The sequence below is a fragment of the Fusarium graminearum genome, chromosome 4, assembly GCF_000240135.3.
Source record: "Fusarium graminearum PH-1 chromosome 4, whole genome shotgun sequence".
In the NCBI taxonomy this organism is placed as follows: Eukaryota; Fungi; Ascomycota; class Sordariomycetes; order Hypocreales; family Nectriaceae; genus Fusarium; species Fusarium graminearum.
Window position 1 is genome coordinate 7476367 of NC_026477.1, and position 22412 is coordinate 7498778.

Genomic DNA, 22412 nt, shown 5'->3' on the forward strand with positions numbered 1-22412 from the left:
ATAGAGTCAGTGGACATTTGTATCTAGAGTAGTATAGCGAAGACCCATGAATCAGCAAGGGTAGATAATACAAGTGAAAGCGCAGCGGATGAAACCTTAGCTTTGGTAATGCAGCCAGCTTAGAGTACGACATTCCTGTCCCGTGAGATGGCTCAGATGATCGATCAGCGTGAAGGTAACCGGTCTCAGTAGGTAATTTTGAAAAGTTTCACTTCTTATAAGATGAGGCTGTTGTGACATGGTAGCTTAGGTTTTTGAGACCTTGGTTTACGCAGCTGATCCGAGTATTTATGCTCTAGTTTTATCACTCTTAAGACTCTCAGTAATGTCAAACAAATGTAATTCTAGATAATAAAATAATTGCGTAAAGGTAAACATTCTTGTCTGGTACTCCCTCCTATCAACCACTGCTTTGATGCTCTGGCTCTTGAGCCTTACTTGGCTGGTTCTTCTCCAAATCCGCCACCACTTTCTTTCTCTTCCACTTTGGAACATTGATAGTCCACAACCACTCGAAATCATCAATCTTAAACGCAACGTAAATCAGAGATGCAATAATGAAAGCAGAGATAGGAACTAAAACAATGATAAACAAAGTTAACAATATGTTCACGCTCGCTTCTAGAGTTTTTCCACTCAGAGTCTCGTGATACTTACACATAATCTCGGAGACATAGCCTAAACTGAGTCTACCATTTTTGAGTCTCTTGAACTGAGAGATGTCAATAGCGAAAAAGGCCGCCATGAAGGATAAAGGCAACTAGAGATTAAGTCAGCTCATAATTACTATGTGGCCCAAACCCTGAGAGCTTACGAAAATGATTGTGACAATGGTAAAAACCATGATTGTCTTGCCCTGTCTTGCGCTTTGTTCTGCTTGGACCCTGGCATATCGGGCATCCATAACATTACTCTGCTTCTGCTTCAAGTCTATGAGTAAGTTAAGCTAGCGTGCGCGCCGGTGGTCAGTTTGTGGTATTTCAAAACTAGGATCAGTTGCATGGACTTACAGCACTGTAGGCATTGTTGGCCCCATCAATCATGTCTTCGATCTCATCGATACTGAGCTTTACTACTGCGCGTGTAGAAAGGACGGAGCGTTGCTTCTCATCAAGACTCGTACTTGCTTTGCCTGGTTCGGGTCGCGTTGATGTAAAGAACGCCCGGTTCCCAATATAATAGTCGGTAGGTCCTCGTAAGCCCGAGTCTGCTCCATTGGTAGACGTGAAGAACGCATCACTTCCGACGTGAACACTATTTCTTTCTCGGAAAGGCGGATCTCTTCGTTCGTCAGTCTTCTCATCAAAGCCATCCGCGGGCGTCTTTTCACGAGCGCGAGTTGCAGTCTCGCTATCATCAGAGTGCTCGTTTACGATTGGGTCCCCTGTTACTTGGTGTTGAGACACTGATGAATCTCTCTTTGCGCCTTTCAGGGGGATTGCCCCGATGATTTCCTCCATCTCGTCAATGATGACCTTTTGATCCCGAAATATCATGGACATGATACGCAACTCATCTTGGACATCCTTAATCTCGTGAAGGAGCTGAACCTCCTTCGTGATGTCAAGAACCTGGAACTGAGCTAGCTTGAGAAGTGTCTCGGCTTTTGCTTGTGTGATCCTTCCACGACTTGACTTGAAAAGAGAGGTGACGAATTGGTTGGCTGATTTGTTGTTGAGTTCTTCAAACACAGTCTCGAATTTTTCAATCAGATCAGCCTGTGACTGCTTGACCTTCTCTCGCTCGACCGTCTCTGAACTTGCGGCTTCGGAGAGCGTCTTCAATTGCTCCTTTAGTGATTGATTTGTCTTTCGTTCTTTCTTCGTTTCTTCCATCACGGCAGTAAACTCGTTGAAAAGCTCAGTCTCTTTTTGCATCTTCATTCGCAGTCAATATACTGGGTTATGGTCCACGAAGAATAATTCCTTACCACGTCTCCAATGGCCATCTCGTACATTTCCTTGAATCGAAGGCGCTCATCTTGGCCTCCGATATCCAAGTAGGTTCTGGAACACTTCAAAGTAATCAGCTTCGCTAGGTCGTGCGGTGTTATCACTGATTGAGGATTATCCAGCATGTGCGAAAGAACCTGTTTCACTATGTTCGTTTCGCCGGATGGGTCAGGGTCGATAGCATTGTCAGCTACTTTGTTCGTATCGCCACCGGAAGTATCGTTTGACTGTGCTTCCTTGTGAGGAAAACAGGTTACAATTGTTGTTGGTTGGCCACTCTTCCCAGCTAGAACCCAGAGCCAGAGCTGATCAACCATTGCCAACACCTTCGATTCTGCAGGTAGGTGTTTTTGACAAGCTGACCGAGACAAGACTTGGTCACGGTCCCTCTCCCTAGTGCTTTCTAAGTCGTGGTAATAGTATTGGTCCAGTGTCCTTCTTACATGTGGTTGATGCATGTAATGCCGTTCTAGACTTGGATGCTTAGGGTCTGGTTCATTCTGAGAGTCCTTGTTGTAGAAAAGGTACGCATTGAGGAACTTCTGGTCATGGCTCCATTCGTTGTTGGTCTCTGTGCTATGCGTGGTCTGTTTCATGACTTTTTCTCTTTCAGTATGGTTTTTCGTAATGTCCCAGTGGAGGTAGGGCATCTACTAAATGATTAATTCTGCTCATTGATACCCTCTGAAGAATGGTTCCTACGAAAACAACCATGTTTGTGTCATACTGATCTTTTTCTATTTTGAGCGACTTGCTTTTGTTTCGCACTTTTGGGATTCATAAGTTAGCCTTGTTTACCAGAAAGAGGGGCCGACGGAGGAACTTACGGTCCTTTGAACTGGGGAAAGCCTGGCATATCGGTCTCATGAATCGCGCGTGGTGGACTCCAGGCTTATCCGGAGTTGCATCCGATGTGTCTAAGCCACGGTGGTGTTGTCGTCGCACCCAGCGCTCTGGCTTAAGGATATTGTAGGTTTGCGTCTTCTCTTTGTATAGCTGGGATATGAGGACCTGACTTCATGTTAATTATGAAAAATAGTAGCTTTCTCTGGTAACGGTGGAAGAACATACCTCGATCCACCTCATCTATGCGTGAACCGCGTTGGTTAGCCGGGGTAAATATAATTGGGGCTCATGTTAGCCGATACTTACGTTATTAGCCGGGAGATGGATCCATTCAAAAGCTACATCAGTGATGTCTTGAACTTCTTTGGCTTTATCCAACTTTCGTAGTAGATTGTGAATAGGATGTTTCTTCGACATGAACCGCTTCAAACAATCGCCTTCAGTTTCGAATGTAGTTACCGTGGCTAAGAATAGATCATCCACCTCTCGGTTAAGTTGTTCAACACTTTCGGCTGCGGTACCGTCTTTGCTTCTCCAAGTGAGTCTGTTGAGCACACTTTGTAGCCCCTGGTTCATCGCCAAATGTTCTGCTGTGTGGCCTGCCTTGTTCACACGAGATATCTCGGCTCCTCCCGTTATTAAAACGTCAGCCACTGCTGCTTTGAGGTACTCATTCACGTCGCCACTGATTGCGAGCATAAGGGGCGTACACTCAGAGTTTGAAGTTGAGAAATTGACATTTGCTCCAAAATCCAAAAGGACTGCGACAACGTCTCTGTGTCCATGCTCTGCTGCTATGCAAAGAGCTGTTTTACCTTGGTATATTGCTTCGCGTTCTGAATGTAATGCCTCATCCGGTATTACAGTATCGAAATCGGTATCCCACAGTATTTTCAATACTATGACTGCTTTGACCCAACCAAATCTTGCTGATTGAAAGAGAAGTTTCTGCTTCCCCAATCTCGGTTGATCATCAGATATTTCATAATGTCTCAACATATCCCTCACTGAAGAAAAACGATATCCTGGATCCAACTGCGAGAGCGCCCACGACAAGGGGGTCATTTTCTGGTTATCTTCCGAGCGTATGTCGGCACCAGCGTCCAAAAGAAATGTAACAATGATCTCTCTATCGGGTCGTACTGCTAGCGAGAGCGGTGTCCGTCCTTCTTTGTCTCGGTGCTCAAGGAGATGTTGGAACCGGTCTGCGGAATGGGTTTTGAGATGCTCCATCAACTCCAAGCTTCCATTGGCAGCAGCCCATAATAGCACCGTTTCATCATCCGAGCCGACAAAGGCATCGAACCATCTGCATGCCAATGCCCACGAAAATGGGGTCTGATCAGATGTGGGTTTTGAAGGAGCCAAATGGTGCAAACCGGAAACCACTACGCCCACTAAATCGCCTTCTGTTCCTGGTCTAGAGAACAGCAAATCGAAAGTGGGCAAATGAGAGGCTCTGAACAATATGGCTAAACATAGTCGGCTTTTGTCCAACGGGTCCAATTGGAAAGTCACGTGTGGCGATGATGCGTCAATCTTGGGTTTGTCAGAAAGACGATCATAATACTTCTCGCTCTTATCGTTGTCGGAGATCTTGAATACTGCGGACTCCAAGATCTTGGGTTTCGGTGTCTTCTCTTTCTCTTGTATTTTGAGATGCATGACCCATTGGCTAGGCAGGCTCTTCATAAACTGAATTTCAAGTGCGAACAATTGTTCGGTCGTCTCGACACCATCCTGCGTTTTCGTGCTATCTTGAGAAACAAGATAATTGGAGTTGAGTTTGACATTGGGTTGATCATCTTCGACAGTTTCAGGGCTTTGCAAGACATTCTGATGCCCGTGTTGAGTCATCGTTCGTGCAAGGGAGGAGCTAAAAGACTGTCCACAATAAGGGTTTGGATGCTAGCAAATCGAACGTACCATACGGGCAACTTATACTGAGGTGACGGAGAGGGGTCATGACTTTGGCTAATTGAATGGTCGCTTGGCATTGAGCATTCTAGGCAGGGATATGCGAGATATGCAAGCCTGCTTTCATTTTCCTTGAATTAAATGATATGATAGGAGTCACTGGTGGGTCGTGTAACCAATATTCCACAAGCTGAAATGCATTGCTTACCTATAACCCTGTTGTCAATCTCTTATTCGTTATGAGACTGGTAAACTGGTGATTCCTGCACCTTTGGACCTTGTCACAGCCGACCAACGGAGCTGAAAAAGTCATGAAAGTGTAGTCACAATTACCAGTGTTTCCTACTAAGGTGTGATAAGATAGAGTATTGGAACCGCTTAACGCTCTCCTTTGTCCCTCTGAATCTCATCCGCCGTATACGACCTATTCAATTCCAACAAATACTCGTCAAACTTCTTTGCTTCGTCGATCACAGCTGTCAGGTGCTTATACGACAATGGCTCTTTCTGATATCTAGCCAACTGTCTCGCTGTAGACACAGCATTTCGAATCTGGCGACCGTTCAGGTTAGCTTCAGCCAGATCATCAAGCTTGCCCATCATCTCATCCACGTTTGCTCCATACGATCCTCCCGTTGTCCCATTTTCCTGCTCGAGGCGTCTAAGGCGGATGAAGAAGTTTTTCCAGATCTGCTTTCTTTGGGCTCGATCGAGTGTTTTGTATCGGAGATTGAGCTGGATTCGGGACTTGAAAGCCTCGTCGAAAATGCCCACACGGTTGCTCGTGAGAATTAGAATGCCTTTACATTTTAGCACAATATGAAGGTTGTTGGAGCTGGGGACGGTTACCATCGTAGTACTCCAAGACACGTAAGAATACAGACACCAGAGCATTGCGCTCAAGGTTAATGAGGGAGCGCTGTTCTAGGAACACATCTGCTTCATCGAGAAGGACAACTTTCATAGTCAGTCAGTGAGGGATAGGGATGTAAGATTCTGCAAGTCACATACCGCAACCCCATGTTTTTCCAAGATGGAGAACAACGTTAAGATACTAGACAAAGTTAGCGAGAACCGCAAAGCGTAAACAACCATAAGTTAAACTCACCCGTTCGACATCTTCAGCCTTGGTACCTATGTCACCGCATGTGACTCTATACAAGGGCTTTCTGGCAACTTCGGCAACGCTGTGATCTTGTCAGGAGCTATATCTCCCTTAGTAGAAAAACATACCTTTCAGCAGTGAGCGTTTTTCCTGTACCGGGACCACTACACTACTGTCAGTTACGTCGAGGCGAACGATTAGTATAAACCCACCCATGGAGAAGAATAAAAAGACCGTTGCCTTTTCCCTGGATGAGATCAGCATTTTCAGTAGTACGAAGCTGGTTTGTGACCACAGCTTGAATCAAAAGTTTTGTCTCTTCCTGAACAACAAGAAGATCAAATGCTTCTGTGTTCCAAACGACATCTCTTAGAAAGTGCACATCCAAGTTAACTTTGTTATTGTTAGCAATATCCTTAGCATCTCTTAAGTTCTGAGACACTCTTACCCCATTCTTTCTTATCCATGTTGAACCCATAGATTGAAGTTGGTAGACACAAGAAGAACTCGTCCCCTAGGTCCGGATCGTCCTGAAGCATGTACCTTGATTCAAGATCGTTCGGACCTGGAGAATCCTGTCGCTGGGAGCGCGTGGTAGCATCGCGATGCAACTTCTTGTGTGTTGCGATATCTACCATGAACCGAGAACCGATCTAGAAAGTGTCAGTAGCGGAATATGAAGTACACGTCCGGGGGGTATACGGAGTCTTGAATTTCCTCGCTTGTCTCTTGAGCAAGCCCGACGTAGTTTCGGAACCGACACTTCCAATACATTTTACCGCGCTTACGAAGTGCATCGGCAATCTCACTACTGGCATACTCAATAGGGTAAAGCGGCAAGTCTGTGATGTTGAATTCGTCCATCTCATCGACAGGTGTGGGTGTGATGTCCTTGATGGAACACTCCTTTGATGCTTTCCGAAATGTGCCATTGAAGGTCCAGAAAGTCACATTGACTTTTGCTGAATAGTCCAGAAAGGGTCGTCGTTCGAGCCAACCTTGTGTGACGGCACCCGAAAGTTTTGAAATATCGCGTCCTTGCTCTGTTGATATAGCAAGTTGATTAGGAACCTGGTTGTCGCATTAGCATCCCTCTGGCAGTTCACTATTAGAAAACTTGCAAAGAGATAATCCATATACTTGAGACATATCCTTTTCCGGGCAAGCAACCCATCCACTGTTTCCCATTCTTCTGTCATGCGACCAAGGATATATTCGCGGAATAAATAAACCATAGGCAACCATGGTGATGACTTATACTTCTCAAGAGCTTCGTCAATCTCTTTCCGACGATGGAACCACCAGATATACGGATGGCGCATTTCCTCGCCGCCTCGAAAATCAGTGTGAGGAAAGTCTCCCAGCGCAATGTCTGAAAACTCTTCCATAGCTGAGCTGAGATCGGGCGATATAATAGATATATGTTCTGCGGTCAACAGTGAAGATGCGTCGACTTGACCATCTGGTTCAGTGTGGGCTCTGGAGCGACTATTGTGCTGTCTTCCACAACATCTGTAATCTTTATAAATTACAAAGACAATTTCTTTGTTTCGTTCGAGAAATAGCTCAAAGTTTAGGATGGGTTGGCTTCCCCGTAAGTGAGCATCGTTGGGGCCAGTCTCTACAACCCAGGGTTGGTCCAGATAGAGTCTACCTTCGGTTCTGGACTGTTCGCATCGGACTGAGTGGATAATTTCATAGCGGGGAGGTCCTCGGCCGGCTTCGTACTTGGCCTTCATCTGCTCAGCTTCCTTTAGGATTATAGACGCTTTGGTCATGGCCTGGAAAACTTCATCATCCAGGGCATCAGGCGAAACATCCAAGAAGCGACAAATCTCATTTCTCCAACTGAATGGGGCCATTGGCCGATACCTTATGTTGGCATCATTTTCAGGCTCCGGTGGCGGTGGAGGAGGATAGTCCGGATCTGACTCTTGGTCGCCTATGTATAGGACGTTGGTGAACTGTGTCCCGTGGACGATAGGGTTAAAAAGACTCACTGGGGTCGTTGTGGACCTTTCTTCTTGGAATGTCCTCTTCAGAGCTAGCAGGGCTTCTTCTTCTGCGCCGTCGCCTCTCATTGTCGTACTGAGAGGATTCTCTTCTTTTCTCTCGAACCTCTTCAAAGGACGGAGAGCGTTCTCGAGGACGTCGTGATCTGGAATTCATCGTGTTTCAATGTTGTAGGGTAAAGAAATAAAACGAGGCTGTGAAGATAGCCAGAGGGTCAGCCTTGGCGACAGGGTATTGATGCGTGACTCCGCCCCCACCAATTAGAGCGATATATCGCGCATACCATGTCTTCTATCTAGCGCTTACGCTTCCTCGTGCCAAGTTCAGCTGGAGCAATGTTCAGAGTTGGACATAATCCTCAGGATATCAGAAACATTGGCCGCTGAGAGCATAAGAGACGAAACCCCTAGGTCAGCTCATGCGACTTAGATTATAGTCTCTAGACTGTTTATTTCTCTATCCTAACACTTACGAGGTTAACATTTCTGCTATCCAGTAAGCAATGGAGCTCTTGCGATGTTTACAGACTGAAGTCAAACGACAACTACAATGCCATGGTGGTGCTGGCTTACACCAACCAAATATCATCGACCTAGACAAACAGATGCAAGATACCGATTATCGTGAAAAGCTCAAGAAACTTCTGACGCAGATCGAAGGTGCGTAACATACTGGTCTGCATTTACTTTTCATTGACAAACAGAAAGTCTGTATCAAATTCAATGTCCCTGGATGGGCCGCTGCCGAATTACACCATGCATCCTTGTTGTGGCAGGTTCCAGCATTCGACGGCGATGGTTTCGTGATTGATCAACTAGCTATCCTGAATCGGAACTGGTCACTCCGAATCATGATCAAATCATCACTCCACAGTACCGACGATATCTGGAACCACAAAGACGTCAAAACCTGGATGTCTACCTCCAAGTCAACAATATTATTTGTAGTCGGTAACTCACAGTCTCTAAAACGGTTGGAGAGGTTCAGCGTCGAGGTGATCATGCGACTTAAGGATGAGCCGGTAATTCATCTTTTAGATCCTTTGCCTAATAGCCTTCCAGATCCCTTTAAATTATCAACTGTCAATGTCCTACGTCAGTTGGCCATTCAGTGTTTGCAGAGGTTATCGACCCCAAAGACATTAGGCTTCCTCGTCAAATTGAATCTTGATTTCCGATCAGCGAGCGAGAGCGACTGGTATCGGCTTTTGGCTGAACTTATGAAACACCAACCACGCGTCTCTATTGTTCTAGACCTAGCAATCATGGGTAGCAACTTGCGAGAGGCTCATTCCTTGGAAACTGTATTCTCGCAAATCATTCAATTGCTGCAAGACAAAACTTGTTTGAGAGTCATGATACTCACTGGTCGGCCAATGGATATAGACCTCAACTCCGTCGCTACAAAGATGATTGTTGGTCCTTTACCATCGAGCCGTTACACGCCCACCGATGTCCTTCGCCTAGTTAGGTCACCCATTGGCCAGCAGAGCTCTTCGAAAGTTTTCATTACTCGAGATCGTGAATTACTAGACCCCCCGGGGCATCCCAGTTCTTCAGTACCTGTTAAACAGTCTACTTCATCAAGTACAAACGTTGAAGAAACTACTGCTCAACAAGCAGACAACACGGGTTCCTGTAATACCGACGCTACGCCCATGCGAAGGCTCGAGGACTCTTTCAAAAATCTAAGCATGGGTTCTCTTCAATCTTCAGGCTCTGACTCAAGGTACGGCAATGATTTAATATCACCTCATATCTGATGAGTCGCACTAATATAGTTTGCAGCACAAGATCAACAGAGCAATGGTTCCAGATGCTAGGAGCAACAACACATGAGTTTATGTACAAACAAGAGTTCAAATCAACAACTCCAGTGAAAATTGCTGTTCTTGACACTGGCTTTGCTTACAATAACCCCCAAGACAAGAGGTCATTGAGACCATACTACCAACGAATCAAGAGGCTCGCCAACTTCATCGAAGGGGACCCTGATTCTGAAGCCAAGACAGATCCTTCTGGACATGGAACAGCAGTAGCCGTGCAGATACTGAAAGTCAGTCTAACAGCAGTGTTGTATATCTGTCGAGTGGCTGGTCCAGATGGTGTACCTGACAAATCAGCTATTGAAAGGGCCATACAGAAGGCGTCTGCCAAACCAGACAAGGAGAGCCCTGATGGTGGTGGTTGGGGTGTCGACATCATTAACATGTCATTTGGTTGGCCTTATCACCATGGCGGCGTTCGGAATGCTATCGAATTTGCACGACAAAACGGAGTTCATTTATTTGCCTCTACTTCCAACGATGGACTCCTTGGTCCACCAAATGACATACTCTATCCAGCACGTTCCGATAGTGTTATGGCTGTGGATGCAGCCGATGGTCTTGGTGAGCACGCCAGAAGCGCTCCGTCATCGTCCTCCCAACACAGCAGAGGCTCAAGATTTAGTGCCCCAGGGCTTGGAATCACATCACCCAACACAGACCATATCTGGGAAGGATCGTCATTTGCTTGCCCTATCGCTGTGGGAGTGGCAGCTTTAATCCTTGAGTTTGCTAGACAAATTCCTCTTAACAAAAGCCCAGAAGTTCAGACATACTTGCAGGAAATGCCTGCAATGCTTGCTATGTTAAGACGGGCGAGTAGTGAGAAGGGACCCGATGGACTCAAGTTTCTGACACCATGGAAGCTTATCGGTAAGGCTGGGGAGGATAGGTTGGTTACTGCTTGGTTTATTGTGGATGAGTTGAGAAAGGAATATGGCCTAGAAGTAGGCGCTGACGTATTACCTAACAGTACATAGAGTGAATTTTGCTATGTATCTACCAGTAAATAAACCTTTCAATTAAACATCAGAGTTTTCAACTATCACAGCTTTACACCATGCATTACCCGCCGAGTCATCATCAAAGGTATCTTTGCTGCTCAGTCCAAACTCCTCTCCATCCGCATCAAAGTCTTCGACACCTTCAACGACAACCTCGGCCTCGGCATCAGCATCGACATCTTGCTTCTCCCCATTCTTTTTGCCCCCCAGAAGAGTTCCCTTGGTATATCTCTCATGGTTGACTTCTCCTTTCCGTGAGATCTTAATCTTTCTCAAACGAAAGGCGAAAACAAAAGGCTCCGCTCCGCTCTGCGACTCCTTAGTTGATAAAGTGTCGCTACTTCCAACTTCAGGCCCAAGACTTATAGGTACGCCCAGTGAGCTAAAGTCTGTTCCAAACTTGAGGTTCAGCCCTCGCTGTTTTGCATACTCGATGGTTGAAGCTGCACCATAAGCGATTTTAATCCCTGTGATCATGTACAGCTTGGAGGAACCGAGCCAGGGCTTGTTGACACGCATATAGTGCTGCACCCCTTCGTCCTCCAAGCACTCAGAGATGTAGGAGAGTTTGGGACTGAATGAAACCGTCTTTAAGTTTTCGCAAGCCCATTGCTCACTGCTCTCTTTTGACCAGTCGACAGTGGCGTCTCCTCCAATTCCCAAGGTTTGTAAGAACGATGCCCAAACACCAAAGGACCTGTCTTTCTTGACACTCAGGTCAAAGGTAAAGTTTGGTTGATTGTGTTCGATCAGCTCCGTCGTTGGTGGGGAGTACTCCTCGTTGATAGCATCGTCTGCAAAGGCTGGGTTTGAGATAATATTTCCTAGTCGGATTGGACCTTCTGGTGGGTTTCCAACCGGAGCCAAGAAATAATTCGTTTGGCGAGTAGACATGACTTGATGCAGTACCACTCAGGGTTCTAATTTCCTCGTGATGTTTGGTGAGATAATGAGATGAGACCCTGGCAATGAGGGGTCTTGACGGGATGGGATCATAAGAGGCCAACCGCCAAGTCTAGTCAGCCTTACAGGGATATCAGTGGAAAGAATCAGCTCTACCAATCAGAGCCACGTTTAAGCGCTGAGCTCCCCTCAATCTATGCGTGTCAGCACAGCCCCGACCTCCAGTCTCTCAGAAACAAATTTGACCAGGAACAATACTTATTTCGCTCCTAACACCATTGAACCATCGCTAGGTAAACGAAAACCTGCTATTTTCAGTCACCAAATTCGACGGATTATTACAACTGCTATCGTATAACCTCCTTCATAACTCGCTATGAGCAGATACCAAGGCTCGCATACCAACCGCAGTCGAGAAAGAGTCTCAGTTCGTGGTCCTAGGATTCAGTACGCAGACGAGATAGAAGACGAACGCCAATACGAATCGAATTGGCAACAGAGACATCCGCATGAATTGGATAGACGACAAATTCCTCCACGCATGACAAGGGCTACGACCTTTCGCCCAGAAGTGTCAAAAGACGAACTCGACGAACACGAATTAAATAGGCTAGCAAAGATTACATATAGGCCTCGTTCTAGGAGTCCTAGCCTTGTCTTCAATAACTCTATAAACGTCTTAAACAAAACAAAGAGTCCTCCTCCTGACTACACCGACTCCGACAGCGATGACGGGGAATCTCTCGCGGATTATCGGAGTGAGGGGTACATACGTCGTAGTTCAGCCAGGACATCACTCCCCTCTCGATCTTCTGGGTCATCAAACAAACTCCGTCAAAAAGGACCTCACTCTTTGAGTGGAATCTGCAATAAGGATACAATATCGAAAGACAACACAGTGGGACATGGAGCACTGATGGACGATCTTCTTGCCAGTTTTGGCAGAAAGGCGATGGGAATAAAGGATGAGCATCAGTATGGACAGGCCATTCCAAGACGCACTATCACAATATCTCCACCCCCGAGATCTTCGCCCCCCAGCCACTCATACGTGAGTTATAGCGAGGACGAGGATGAGATATTTGAAGCAGGCCAACACAGATATGTGCAACCCAGAACACATTCGCGCCGCGAATACGCAAACAAAGCAAGTGCAGCTATGAGATATATCCAGAGCAGCAAAAGAGGACACAAAGAGCGAAAGAGGACACCGCAATATGCATTGGATAAGAAGAATGGGGTACCTCTGGATATTCCGGATGAGGACAGCGAAGGATACGAGAGTGATATAATCAAGGTGGAGTATTATGAGACGGATTAAAAGAACTCTTACTGTTAATTCAAGCTTTTCTTATATTTCCTTGATTGCCACTGCTCGTTAGATTTATGGTGTCTCTGATACAATCTATGGGGCACTTTGAATAGGCATTAAGAAACACTAGTAGAGATTTCTTCTTGATTTTTCCAATAAAGCTATCATTAACCTGTATTCTCCTGGTACTGCAGCTGAACAAGTATAAAAAACTATGAAATATCTTGATAGCTACTCTAACCATTCATTTGAATTGAAATCCCTTGTAGCCACTATCGCCGCATCCCTTCAAGGCTTTGGTATATGTTGGGACACCACCAAGGTAGATAAGACACTCGCGTGGCTTGCCTGGAATATTATCTCCCATGTACCACTATTGATACTATTAGTACTCTATAACTCAATCAGGATTGCAAATATCATGACTTACCGACTTGGTGCTGGGCAAAAGCGAGGTATTGGCAAAATCACGAACTGTCGCTCCCCATTCAGCCTCGGACTCCTGCGAGGCGTCTACCGCACGAGAACCGTTTTTCGACATGTACTTCATCAAGCTGACAATAAATTCACCTTGTGACTCAGCACATGTTGGACCGTTGCACAATGCTGTGGGTGCCTGTGGCCCATACGTGAAGAACATGTTCGGAAATCCAGCGACTGCCATGCCGAGATATGTCTTGGCTCCAGTCTTCCACTTATCGGTAAGCTTCAGACCTGATGCTCCGGTGATGTTCATGTCTAACATACCACCAGTAATTGCATCAAACCCAGTTGCACAAACAACAATGTCAAATTCCCACTCTTTCTCGGTCGTCTTAATACCGCGCTCCGTGACTTCAACGACGGGGGTTGCGTTGACATCCACCAAGGACACGTTCGGCTGGTTAAATATCTCAAAGTAGCCGCTTTCGAGAGAAATTCGCTTACAGCCAAAACTATAAGGTTGTTTCTCAGGAGCCAGAAGTTCTTGATGGCGTGGATCGTTGATACGACACCTGACCTTGGACTTCCAGAAATTGTAGGCTTCTTCATTGGCCTTCTCGTCAAAGAGCATGTCTTGGTAAGTTGCAAGCCAAAAGTGAAAATCTCCATGAGTCCAGAGATCTTCATATAGTGCAAGACGCGACTTTGGATCATCACTAAAAGTGTTGCGTGGAAGAAAGTTAAAGTCAAAACCAGAGAAACTATCATGGCGGCCTTGGTATACCTCCTTATAGCGATCTTCTGGGATTGATTTGGGGGAGTATTTGATCTGCTTCATAGGAAGTGCCAGATTGGGAGACCTCTGAAACAGGACAAACTCGCTGGCCACCTTGCTGAGTTCTTGCGCGAGCTGGACACCCGTTGAACCCGTTCCGATGACGGCAATTTTCTTGCCTTTGAGGTCAGGGTCCTCATGAGGCCAGTACGAAGGATGTATCCAGTTACCCTGAAATTGGTCGATACCCTTCCAGTCAGGTGTATGTCGTTTGGCTGCGAAGCCAGTGTTGAGGAGCAAGTATTGGGCAGAGAATCTCTTGCCGTCCTTACTCTGGATCGTCCATCTGTTGGTCTTTTCATCCCAATCACATTGGGAGATACATGTGTTGAACAGTGTGTCTTTACGCAACTCCCACTTCTTAGCTACGTATGCGAAGTAGTCTCTGAGTTCGGCGCTTCCGGGGAAGCGTTCAGTCCAGTTCCAGTCACGCCATAGCTCGGGGTCGGAAAACTCGTAGTGTGGTACAGAGCTATCGACTCGAGCACCGGGGTATCGGTTCCAGAACCAGACACCTGCATAGTCAGATGCCATGTCGACCAGCTTGACATTGAAGCCCTCATCACGGAGTCGTTTCAGTTGGTATACACCACCGAAGCCACCGCCGACGATGAGAGCGTCGAGGACAATTGTGTGCTCAGACATGATTCTTGGGTATGAATAAGAGATTAGGATATGTTTTATGAATGGAAGGATGTTGTCGGTTGTTCCGAGTCTGAAAAGGTGATTTAGGAGGTATGATATAGGAGAGTATGGACTTGATGAATTTCTTGGAACTTTGGGCTTGCTAATAGTATATATAATTACTCGAGTCTGTATCACAAACCCATCGTATGCTTACTTGATGTTACGCCATGAGGGGTATGGTACATCGAAATGCAGTCATAAACTTTACCTACCATTGTTGCTACTGCTGACCCAATAGTACGACCCATGAACAAGGTAGTGAATATCCCTCAAGCTTTACAAGGAAGAGGTTTCCATCACCCATTCACAGATGTTCGTATTGGCTGGGTACCAGACCCGGAGAGTGTCACTGACATGATTATCCCTAGTCGAGTTGTTAAATCCGGGGTATCGGAACCTTGAGCATATCTACCAACCTCCACCCGGTTTACGGGAATAAGGGGTATCCGACCGAGATTTCGGCAATCATTATCCTTGTGCCAAGTTGTCAATAATCCCGAGATCCTTCAGTGACACGCCTTTCCCGTCATGTCGTAATAAAGGCGTGTTTCGGATCGGTTGCGACGCTACTCTCGGCATCTCCACATCGGATGTGTTATCATTCGGATTCGGAGAGGATGATCGGTAAACAAATATTAATCCGAATAAGACAATGGTATATCGGGTATTTAAGCTTGAATACGGGTTTGTTTATCAAGGGAAGTGGCCGGATATAAGCCCGTGTATCACTACATGCAACTGATAAATGGGTCTGCTGCTGTTCCAGGAAGTGCAATCCCACCCCAAAATACTAACATCTCCAATCTCCAAAACAATATGATCAACATGTCTTCTTACGCTGACTCCTGGCTTAAGGTAAGCTGCTCTTTAACTAACTTCCCAAATGCAATATTCACTCTCACAGTTCGAAGAGGGCATCGGCGGTGTCCGCCCCGTTCTTAGGGGTACAGCAGAAGAGATGAGAACCCAGTACAATGGGCTCGGTTCTGCTCTCGCCTCTCTATCATCTCCAGTTTCGGATACTCAGGTTAAGGTTACCGAAGGAGATGTGTCTGGGATCAAATATCGAATCTACAAGCCTCAAGGTGAGACCAAGAATTTTCCTATCGGTGTCTTCTATCACTCCGGCGGCTTCGTCGTTGGAAATTTAGATGCTGAGGACAGCTTTTGTCGAACCGTGGCGTTGAGAGCTGGTATTACCATCGTGAACGTTGATTACAGACTGTCTCCTGAACACAAGGCCCCGACACATGTCGAGGATGCAGTAGCTCTTTATGAATGGGTCAGTACAGAAACACCAATGTGAGGCTCAGCTGACATTTCTTAGGCATATCACAATGCCGAGTCTATTTCTGGCGATCCTTCCAAGATGTTTACCATCGGTACATCTGCTGGCGGTGGTCTTGCACTCTCGACTGCTCGCAAGATTGTACTCGGTCAGACTACCCTTCCTATGGACGCCATCAAGGGTGTCGTCGCTCTGTGTCCTCTGACCTTGCATTACGAAAACATCCCAGCCGAGCATCAGCCTCAGCATCTTTCCTATCAAGAGCATGGAGAGAATATACCAATCGTCGATAAATTGTCTCTTTCACAGATGTTAGCAAACACAGGCATCAGACCAGATGATAAAGACTACTTTCCCATCCTGGATCACAGTTGCCTTAAGCTCTTCCCGCCGACATATGTTGTCACTTGTGGCCAGGATGCGCTTCGAGATGATGGGAATATTTTAAGTAATGCTCTTTCTTCCGCTGGGGTTCCTACAAAGACAAACCACTATGAGAGCATGCCTCATTGTTTCTGGATAGTTCCAACCTTGCCAGAAACGAAGGAGTTCTTGGATGCGTTGACAGGTGGAATACAATGGATCAAGTCTAGATTCTGATTGTGTAAATATAGTTGTGTTGGTTATAGAAAGAATGCTCCCTTCAAAACATCTATGAGCCACATTGATATTACACGATCCAGGCCAATTTGTGAAGAAATATGCTAACAATCTTTCTTAAAATCCAAATCCCATATTATCAGTCGCCGTAGCACCTTCAACCTCAAGGTGACTCAGATTAATAGTCGAGAAGAGAGGAAAGTTTGTATCAAACGTATCAAATGCAATTGTGGTCGGCATAGGTAGCGAAAATGCCTCCAATGCTTCATGGGGTATGATACTCGTGATCTCACCATCCAAGTCCCCAATAGGTGGTGCAAGAGTCCAACTATTAAGTGTCTGCACACTCTGGCTCAGCTCAATAGACTGCTCGGATTCTAGACCTGCTGTTCTATCATGAGGTGTTGGGGACTGCGGTATTGACCTGTCATGGACAGTACCAAAAAGGTTCCGCACAAGCAGACTTTGCCTTTCCATCTTCCGACGCGCCCTCTTATCCACGTACATGTTGCAGGCAATTTGAAGACTATTAACAGTCTGCAGTGTCTTGTTTACAACAAGATCATGTTTGCTGAACCGAGCCAGTAAGGACTGTACAGCAATTAAAGATTTATCCAGAGGAAAAACATAGTCCAGATCGCTAAAGTATGCCATGCCAAGTACCAAAGCCGAAACGAACAAAGAGTTGACGACAAATGGAAGGCGTTTTGGTATTTGCCTATTGCCTCCCATGACTTGTAAAAGATCAACTGTTCGAACAGCGGAATCAACACAAGAAAGGGCTAGGACTTGATCTGGGTCTTTCGTAACATTCGCCTCGCGGAGATTCATGCCTTGGGTGTTTTTGTACATATGCTTGGCTGTACTTTGTGTCAACGATGGCCGAGCAAGAAGCATAATTGTCCAGTAATAGGCTTCTTTAAGGTGGCAGAGACCGATATTGGGTGTTTCTTGATCATCATCTGTATCGAGAAACTTGGACGGGTTGATGCTGTCTGTCGATAGACCCGTGGCAAACTTATTCGCCCACTGCCGATGATGCTCGCTGATTCGCTCGAGGTCGCTGGTCATCATTTTGCGTTGGGAGTAAATATTTGTGAGAATATCTTCGAAGATGGCGCAAAGATCGTTGGAAGCAGAATAATTTTCGTCGCAGCTTGTATCTCGGGTTTCATGTGTTGACGGAGGGCGACCAAGAGACGCACTCATGAACAGGTCCAGAATACGGAGAACTTTCCAAAGTCGTTCCCTCATAAGATAACCAGATCGCTTGAAATGCTTATTTATGTCATGTCGGTGAATACCAAGGGCATAGGCGGCACGGACAGCGCTGCCTAGGTACATGAACGCAGCGTTACGCCGTGAAGCTCCCAGTAAGTACATAGTGATGAGAATGTTGGACTGAATGGCCGAGATGCTAATGTCGTCCATGATATTAGAGACAGTTAGAAAACGGCCATAATTGAAGTATTGCTCTGCTTCCGTGTCTCTGTTTTCGGGACATGTCTGAGCGCCGATGGCAAGGATAAGAAAGAAGACAGCTGCCGACACTTTCTGTTCTGGATCATCTGGCACTGTTTCATACCAAGATCTGAGGGATTGGCGAATTTCATTTTCTTCAAACAGGTTGAGTACACAACTAGTTGATCGTAGATGCCAGGAGAGAAGATAATGCGCGTGTTCGACGTCGGGCCTCGTCGGTCTATTTCCCATGATCTCGGCGATCCAGTCAGACGCGCTCAGAGGCTTCGCCTCAATCATGAGATTTTGCAGAGCATTTTCGGTAAAGGCACAAGGGCCGACTGAGTCGCGGACTAGCCGGCGGATGATTTGGAGAAAGGATAGGTTTGCTGCATCGCCGATAAAGACAAACTTTCCGTGACCGTCTTCCACGAGTCGAGATAGCTGCGGACTACCATCGAAAGCGGCTGAATGGTCTTTATCCAAATCATGACCGAGATTGCTCATAAGTGAAGGCGGCCCGTGATCCGATACCTGGATAGAAGAAGAAGCACTCGGCGAATCCGATCCCCCTGAGTCATCCCGGCTGAGCACACTCGTGATGGGACTGGTGCGGCCCAAACGTGGGTTTCGCGTATTACGGGTCGGTAATGATGAAGGGACAAAGCTGCACTCATTCTCGACGCGACGTGCAACGCAGCGACCACACGGTTGGCGTCCATCACAGCGTTCTTTGCGACGCTTGCATGTAAAGCAAGCATTTGCGCATCGACGACGCTCGTCGTCTTTGAGTTTACGTGGAGGCATCGCGACTGTGCATGGAGGAGGCTACAAAGGGGTGAACGGCATTTGACTTGGCTCGAACGAGGCTGATCTAAAACGCGGGGTTTATGGAAACTCTATAGAGTGCTAAGAGTACCGAACCTATCAAGGGTCTTGGTTTATGTGATCCCTGGATGAAACGTGCGGGGAGCGGACAGATCAACAGCCCGTCTACCCGCGGTGAGGACATGATTTTAAAGTTCAGGACGTTCCATGCACAGTCAAACCGCTGTGATCTTTGATGTTCAGCATTGTAGTAATTGAGTGGAAAGGCACCATGTAATCCTTGCAATGGCCACTTGAGCTGATAAATGTAACTAGTTATGAATCTGAACACTTCTTTATTAAAGTTCCGGTGATAGCTGAAGTCGTAAATAGAACTTGAGATAAATAAAAGCGAGTGGTAGTTACTGCTGCAGTCAACTTACCCTGGAACTCAGCATGTGTCTTCCCATTGACTAACCCAAGTTGTCTAGTTTGTCAAACGTGGAGCTCGACTACGGATACAAACTCGGGAATAAAGTCTCAGTCAAGAGGCTGTCGTAACGAACCAGGATAAAGTCAGCATCAAGGCTTTGCCATCTGATCTTCAATAATTATTTCTACGATATAAATGCCAGCTGTTGATCAGTAAAGCTTCCATGTCCTTGTATCGTTGCTTCAAGCAAAGGGCTTCAGGGTAGTAGCACCAAGACAGAGTCTGGGATAACCCATGTCAGGTTCCACTATTTCGGAAGCCTTTGATGCCCCAGATCCGATCCGATACGTACCAATGCTAATGCGTCATCCGATGAACTAGAATTCTTTAAACTAGACTAGCCCCATAGAAGATCTCCCCGCAGACTAAGTCAAGTCAAAGCAGCCATCTCGCTAGATTGGGAACTCGTGTAAGTTGCAGCCTAGGTGCAGGTTCCGACAACTAAGAGTGTGCCAGGCCATGCGGATCTGATGATAGAATGTGACTGTAGGACATAACAGATGACCACTCAAGAAATAGCAATTCGCAACCGTTCCGATGCAAGTACTCATAGATATCCTGTCACTCAAGACGAGAACCCATATATAGAGTTGACTTACAGTATTAATGATATCGACCTTAACATCGACACTGACCATTTGATAATATCATATCTACACCCTTTATTTTAGTCCAGAGTAGCAAAGTACAGCACAATCACCGTACTTAGCCGCAACTATGGCTGGTAGTACAAAGACAGATCATGTCGATGTCCTGATTGTCGGAGCCGGACCCGCAGGTCTCATGATGGCCACCTGGCTCGCCAAGTGCGGCATCAAAACTCGCATTGTCGATAAGAGAGGAACAAAGGTACATCAGAAACCTCGCTCTTCGTAAGAATCGCTACTAAATCACTATTAGATCTTCAATGGCCAAGCAGACGGTCTTCAATGTCGAACACTTGAGATCTTTGACTCATTCGGCTTCGCTAACCGAGCGTGGATTGAGTCAAATCACATGCTTGAAATCTCCCTCTGGAACCCCGATGAGAATGGCACTCTTCGTCGAAGCGCCAGAATTCCCGACACGGTTCCTGGCATCAGTCGTTTTCAACAAGTTGTTCTTCATCAAGGCCGCATTGAGAGATTCTTCCTCGATGCTATCAAAGATTTTAGCAAAGGCGAGATTGAGGTTGAGCGAGGAGTACTACCGACAAGTCTTGAAATTGATACTTCGGTGGTTGAAGACCCAGGTGCCTATCCCATCACTGTGAACCTTCGACATCTGAGCGAAGAAGAAGCTCAACCAAAACAGGCATCCACATCCGACAATGGAACGACTATTCAAGATGGGTTATTCCGAAGTAATCTCTCACCCGATGATACAGCCGACATGCTAAAGGCAGCCGAACTCGACAGCAAGGCCAACGCTGTCGAAACAATCAAGGCAAAGTACATGCTTGGTGCAGACGGCGCTCACTCATGGGTTCGAAAAGAACTAGGCTTCAAGCTTGAAGGTGAATCTACGGATTACATCTGGGGTGTCCTAGATATTGTGCCCGTCACTAATTTCCCTGACATTCGACAGCGTTGTGCTATTCACTCAGCCAGTTCGGGGAGTGTCATGGTGATTCCTCGAGAAAACAAGCTGGTCAGATTGTATATTCAGCTTACAACGACGGAAAAGATTAATGGGCAGGATTCAAGAGCGGATCGGTCTTGGATCACACCTCAAGTTATTCTTGAGTCGGCGCAGAAGATTCTGGCTCCGTATACGTTGACGTATCGAAAGTTGGATTGGTGGACTGCTTATCAGATCGGTCAACGCGTTGGATCCAACTTTTCGTCTCACAATAGGGTTTTCCTGGCTGGCGATGCTGTACACACTCATAGGTTCGTCCTTGACTGTTTGTATGGGGTATAATTTGCTAACATGATGTAGTCCGAAAGCTGGCCAAGGAATGAATGTCAGCATGCAAGATTGTGAGTCTCAATCAATCGTATGTTTAACCAAGCTAATGATATTTTAGCTTTCAATCTCGGATGGAAGATCGCCAACGTCGTCAAGGGTCTTGCAAGCAGATCCATTCTCGACACTTATGAAGTCGAAAGAAAAGGAATTGCGAACGCCCTTATTGACTTTGACCACAAGTTCTCGCGTCTCTTCTCAGGTCGTCCTGCAAAGGATATCATGGATGAAGAGGGCATCAGTATGGATGAGTTCAAAGAGGCCTTTGAGAAGGGTAACCTGTTTGCTAGTGGAATTGGTATGTTTTATCTGTCGATGCCAGCTACCAAGAACTAACATGTTACAGCTGTGGACTATGAAAAGAGCATGATTGTCGCAAAGCCGGATTCTACGTCTGCTGACGACAACATTTTAAAGAGGCAAGCCTTGGCACCAGAGATCAAACTTGGCATGCGAGTTCCTAGTGTCAAGGTTCTTAACCAGTCTGATGCTCGACCCTGGCATCTTCAAGAACTCCTTCCAAGTAACGGTACATGGAGACTTCTCATCTTCCCCGGAAACATCGATCTCGAGCGCCAGAACAAAAGAATGAAGACCCTATGCGATAAACTCTCAGCTCAATCATCATTCCTAAAGCGCTTCACACCGCCATCCGCTCGATATGACTCAGTCATTGAAGTGCTCACCATCCATGCCTCAGAACGTCAATGTCATGATCTTTTTGACTTTCCCGAGGTTCTCCGTCCTTATGACGAGATTGATGGATGGGATTATAATAAGATATTTGCTGATGACAAGTCTTACCACGAAGGGCATGGAAAATTGTATCAGAACTTTGGAATCAAGCCTGATGAAGGGTGTGTTGTGGTGTTGCGACCGGATCAGTATGTGGCATTGGTTGGATACCTTGATGACTATGAGGCACTTGATAGTTTCTTTTCTGGTTTCATGATACCTCAGAAGAGATAGAAAGAAGACACTTATTAGATAGTGC

General features: G+C 46.2%; 9 protein-coding genes across 9 annotated transcripts; 4 read left to right on the top strand and 5 right to left on the bottom strand.

The window, feature by feature from the left end:
- Positions 1-400: 400 nt before the first annotated feature.
- FGSG_09117 (uncharacterized protein) lies at positions 401-1883 on the bottom strand (the record flags this gene model as incomplete). Its single annotated transcript, XM_011330369.1, has 4 exons — positions 401-576; positions 658-760; positions 815-946; positions 1011-1883. The coding sequence occupies 4 exons, from the start codon at positions 1881-1883 to the stop codon at positions 401-403; spliced, it is 1284 nt and encodes a 427-aa protein (XP_011328671.1).
- A 3210-nt stretch (positions 1884-5093) lies between these two features.
- FGSG_09116 (uncharacterized protein) lies at positions 5094-7989 on the bottom strand (the record flags this gene model as incomplete). The annotated part of the gene is made up of 8 exons (XM_011330370.1): positions 5094-5515; positions 5727-5769; positions 5824-5849; positions 5949-6067; positions 6386-6473; positions 6609-6782; positions 6938-7762; positions 7821-7989. The coding sequence occupies 8 exons, from the start codon at positions 7987-7989 to the stop codon at positions 5094-5096; spliced, it is 1866 nt and encodes a 621-aa protein (XP_011328672.1).
- Positions 7990-8335: 346 nt separating this feature from the next.
- FGSG_09115 (uncharacterized protein) lies at positions 8336-10638 on the top strand (the record flags this gene model as incomplete). Its single annotated transcript, XM_011330371.1, has 3 exons — positions 8336-8492; positions 8541-9561; positions 9621-10638. The coding sequence occupies 3 exons, from the start codon at positions 8336-8338 to the stop codon at positions 10636-10638; spliced, it is 2196 nt and encodes a 731-aa protein (XP_011328673.1).
- A 42-nt stretch (positions 10639-10680) lies between these two features.
- On the bottom strand, positions 10681-11556 carry FGSG_09114 (uncharacterized protein; the record flags this gene model as incomplete). Its single annotated transcript, XM_011330372.1, has 1 exon — positions 10681-11556. The coding sequence occupies one exon, from the start codon at positions 11554-11556 to the stop codon at positions 10681-10683; it is 876 nt and encodes a 291-aa protein (XP_011328674.1).
- A 385-nt stretch (positions 11557-11941) lies between these two features.
- FGSG_13517 (uncharacterized protein) lies at positions 11942-12886 on the top strand (the record flags this gene model as incomplete). Its single annotated transcript, XM_011330373.1, has 1 exon — positions 11942-12886. The coding sequence occupies one exon, from the start codon at positions 11942-11944 to the stop codon at positions 12884-12886; it is 945 nt and encodes a 314-aa protein (XP_011328675.1).
- A 235-nt stretch (positions 12887-13121) lies between these two features.
- Positions 13122-14780, bottom strand: FGSG_09113 (uncharacterized protein; the record flags this gene model as incomplete). The annotated part of the gene is made up of 2 exons (XM_011330374.1): positions 13122-13250; positions 13308-14780. 2 exons carry the CDS (start codon positions 14778-14780, stop codon positions 13122-13124), a joined length of 1602 nt encoding a protein of 533 aa, XP_011328676.1.
- Positions 14781-15647: 867 nt separating this feature from the next.
- On the top strand, positions 15648-16710 carry FGSG_09112 (uncharacterized protein; the record flags this gene model as incomplete). Its single annotated transcript, XM_011330375.1, has 3 exons — positions 15648-15677; positions 15727-16104; positions 16150-16710. The coding sequence occupies 3 exons, from the start codon at positions 15648-15650 to the stop codon at positions 16708-16710; spliced, it is 969 nt and encodes a 322-aa protein (XP_011328677.1).
- A 117-nt stretch (positions 16711-16827) lies between these two features.
- On the bottom strand, positions 16828-18978 carry FGSG_09111 (uncharacterized protein; the record flags this gene model as incomplete). The annotated part of the gene is made up of 1 exon (XM_011330376.1): positions 16828-18978. The coding sequence occupies one exon, from the start codon at positions 18976-18978 to the stop codon at positions 16828-16830; it is 2151 nt and encodes a 716-aa protein (XP_011328678.1).
- A 1210-nt stretch (positions 18979-20188) lies between these two features.
- Positions 20189-22387, top strand: FGSG_09110 (phenol 2-monooxygenase; the record flags this gene model as incomplete). Its single annotated transcript, XM_011330377.1, has 5 exons — positions 20189-20320; positions 20372-21342; positions 21392-21432; positions 21480-21716; positions 21765-22387. The coding sequence occupies 5 exons, from the start codon at positions 20189-20191 to the stop codon at positions 22385-22387; spliced, it is 2004 nt and encodes a 667-aa protein (XP_011328679.1).
- Positions 22388-22412: the final 25 nt, after the last annotated feature.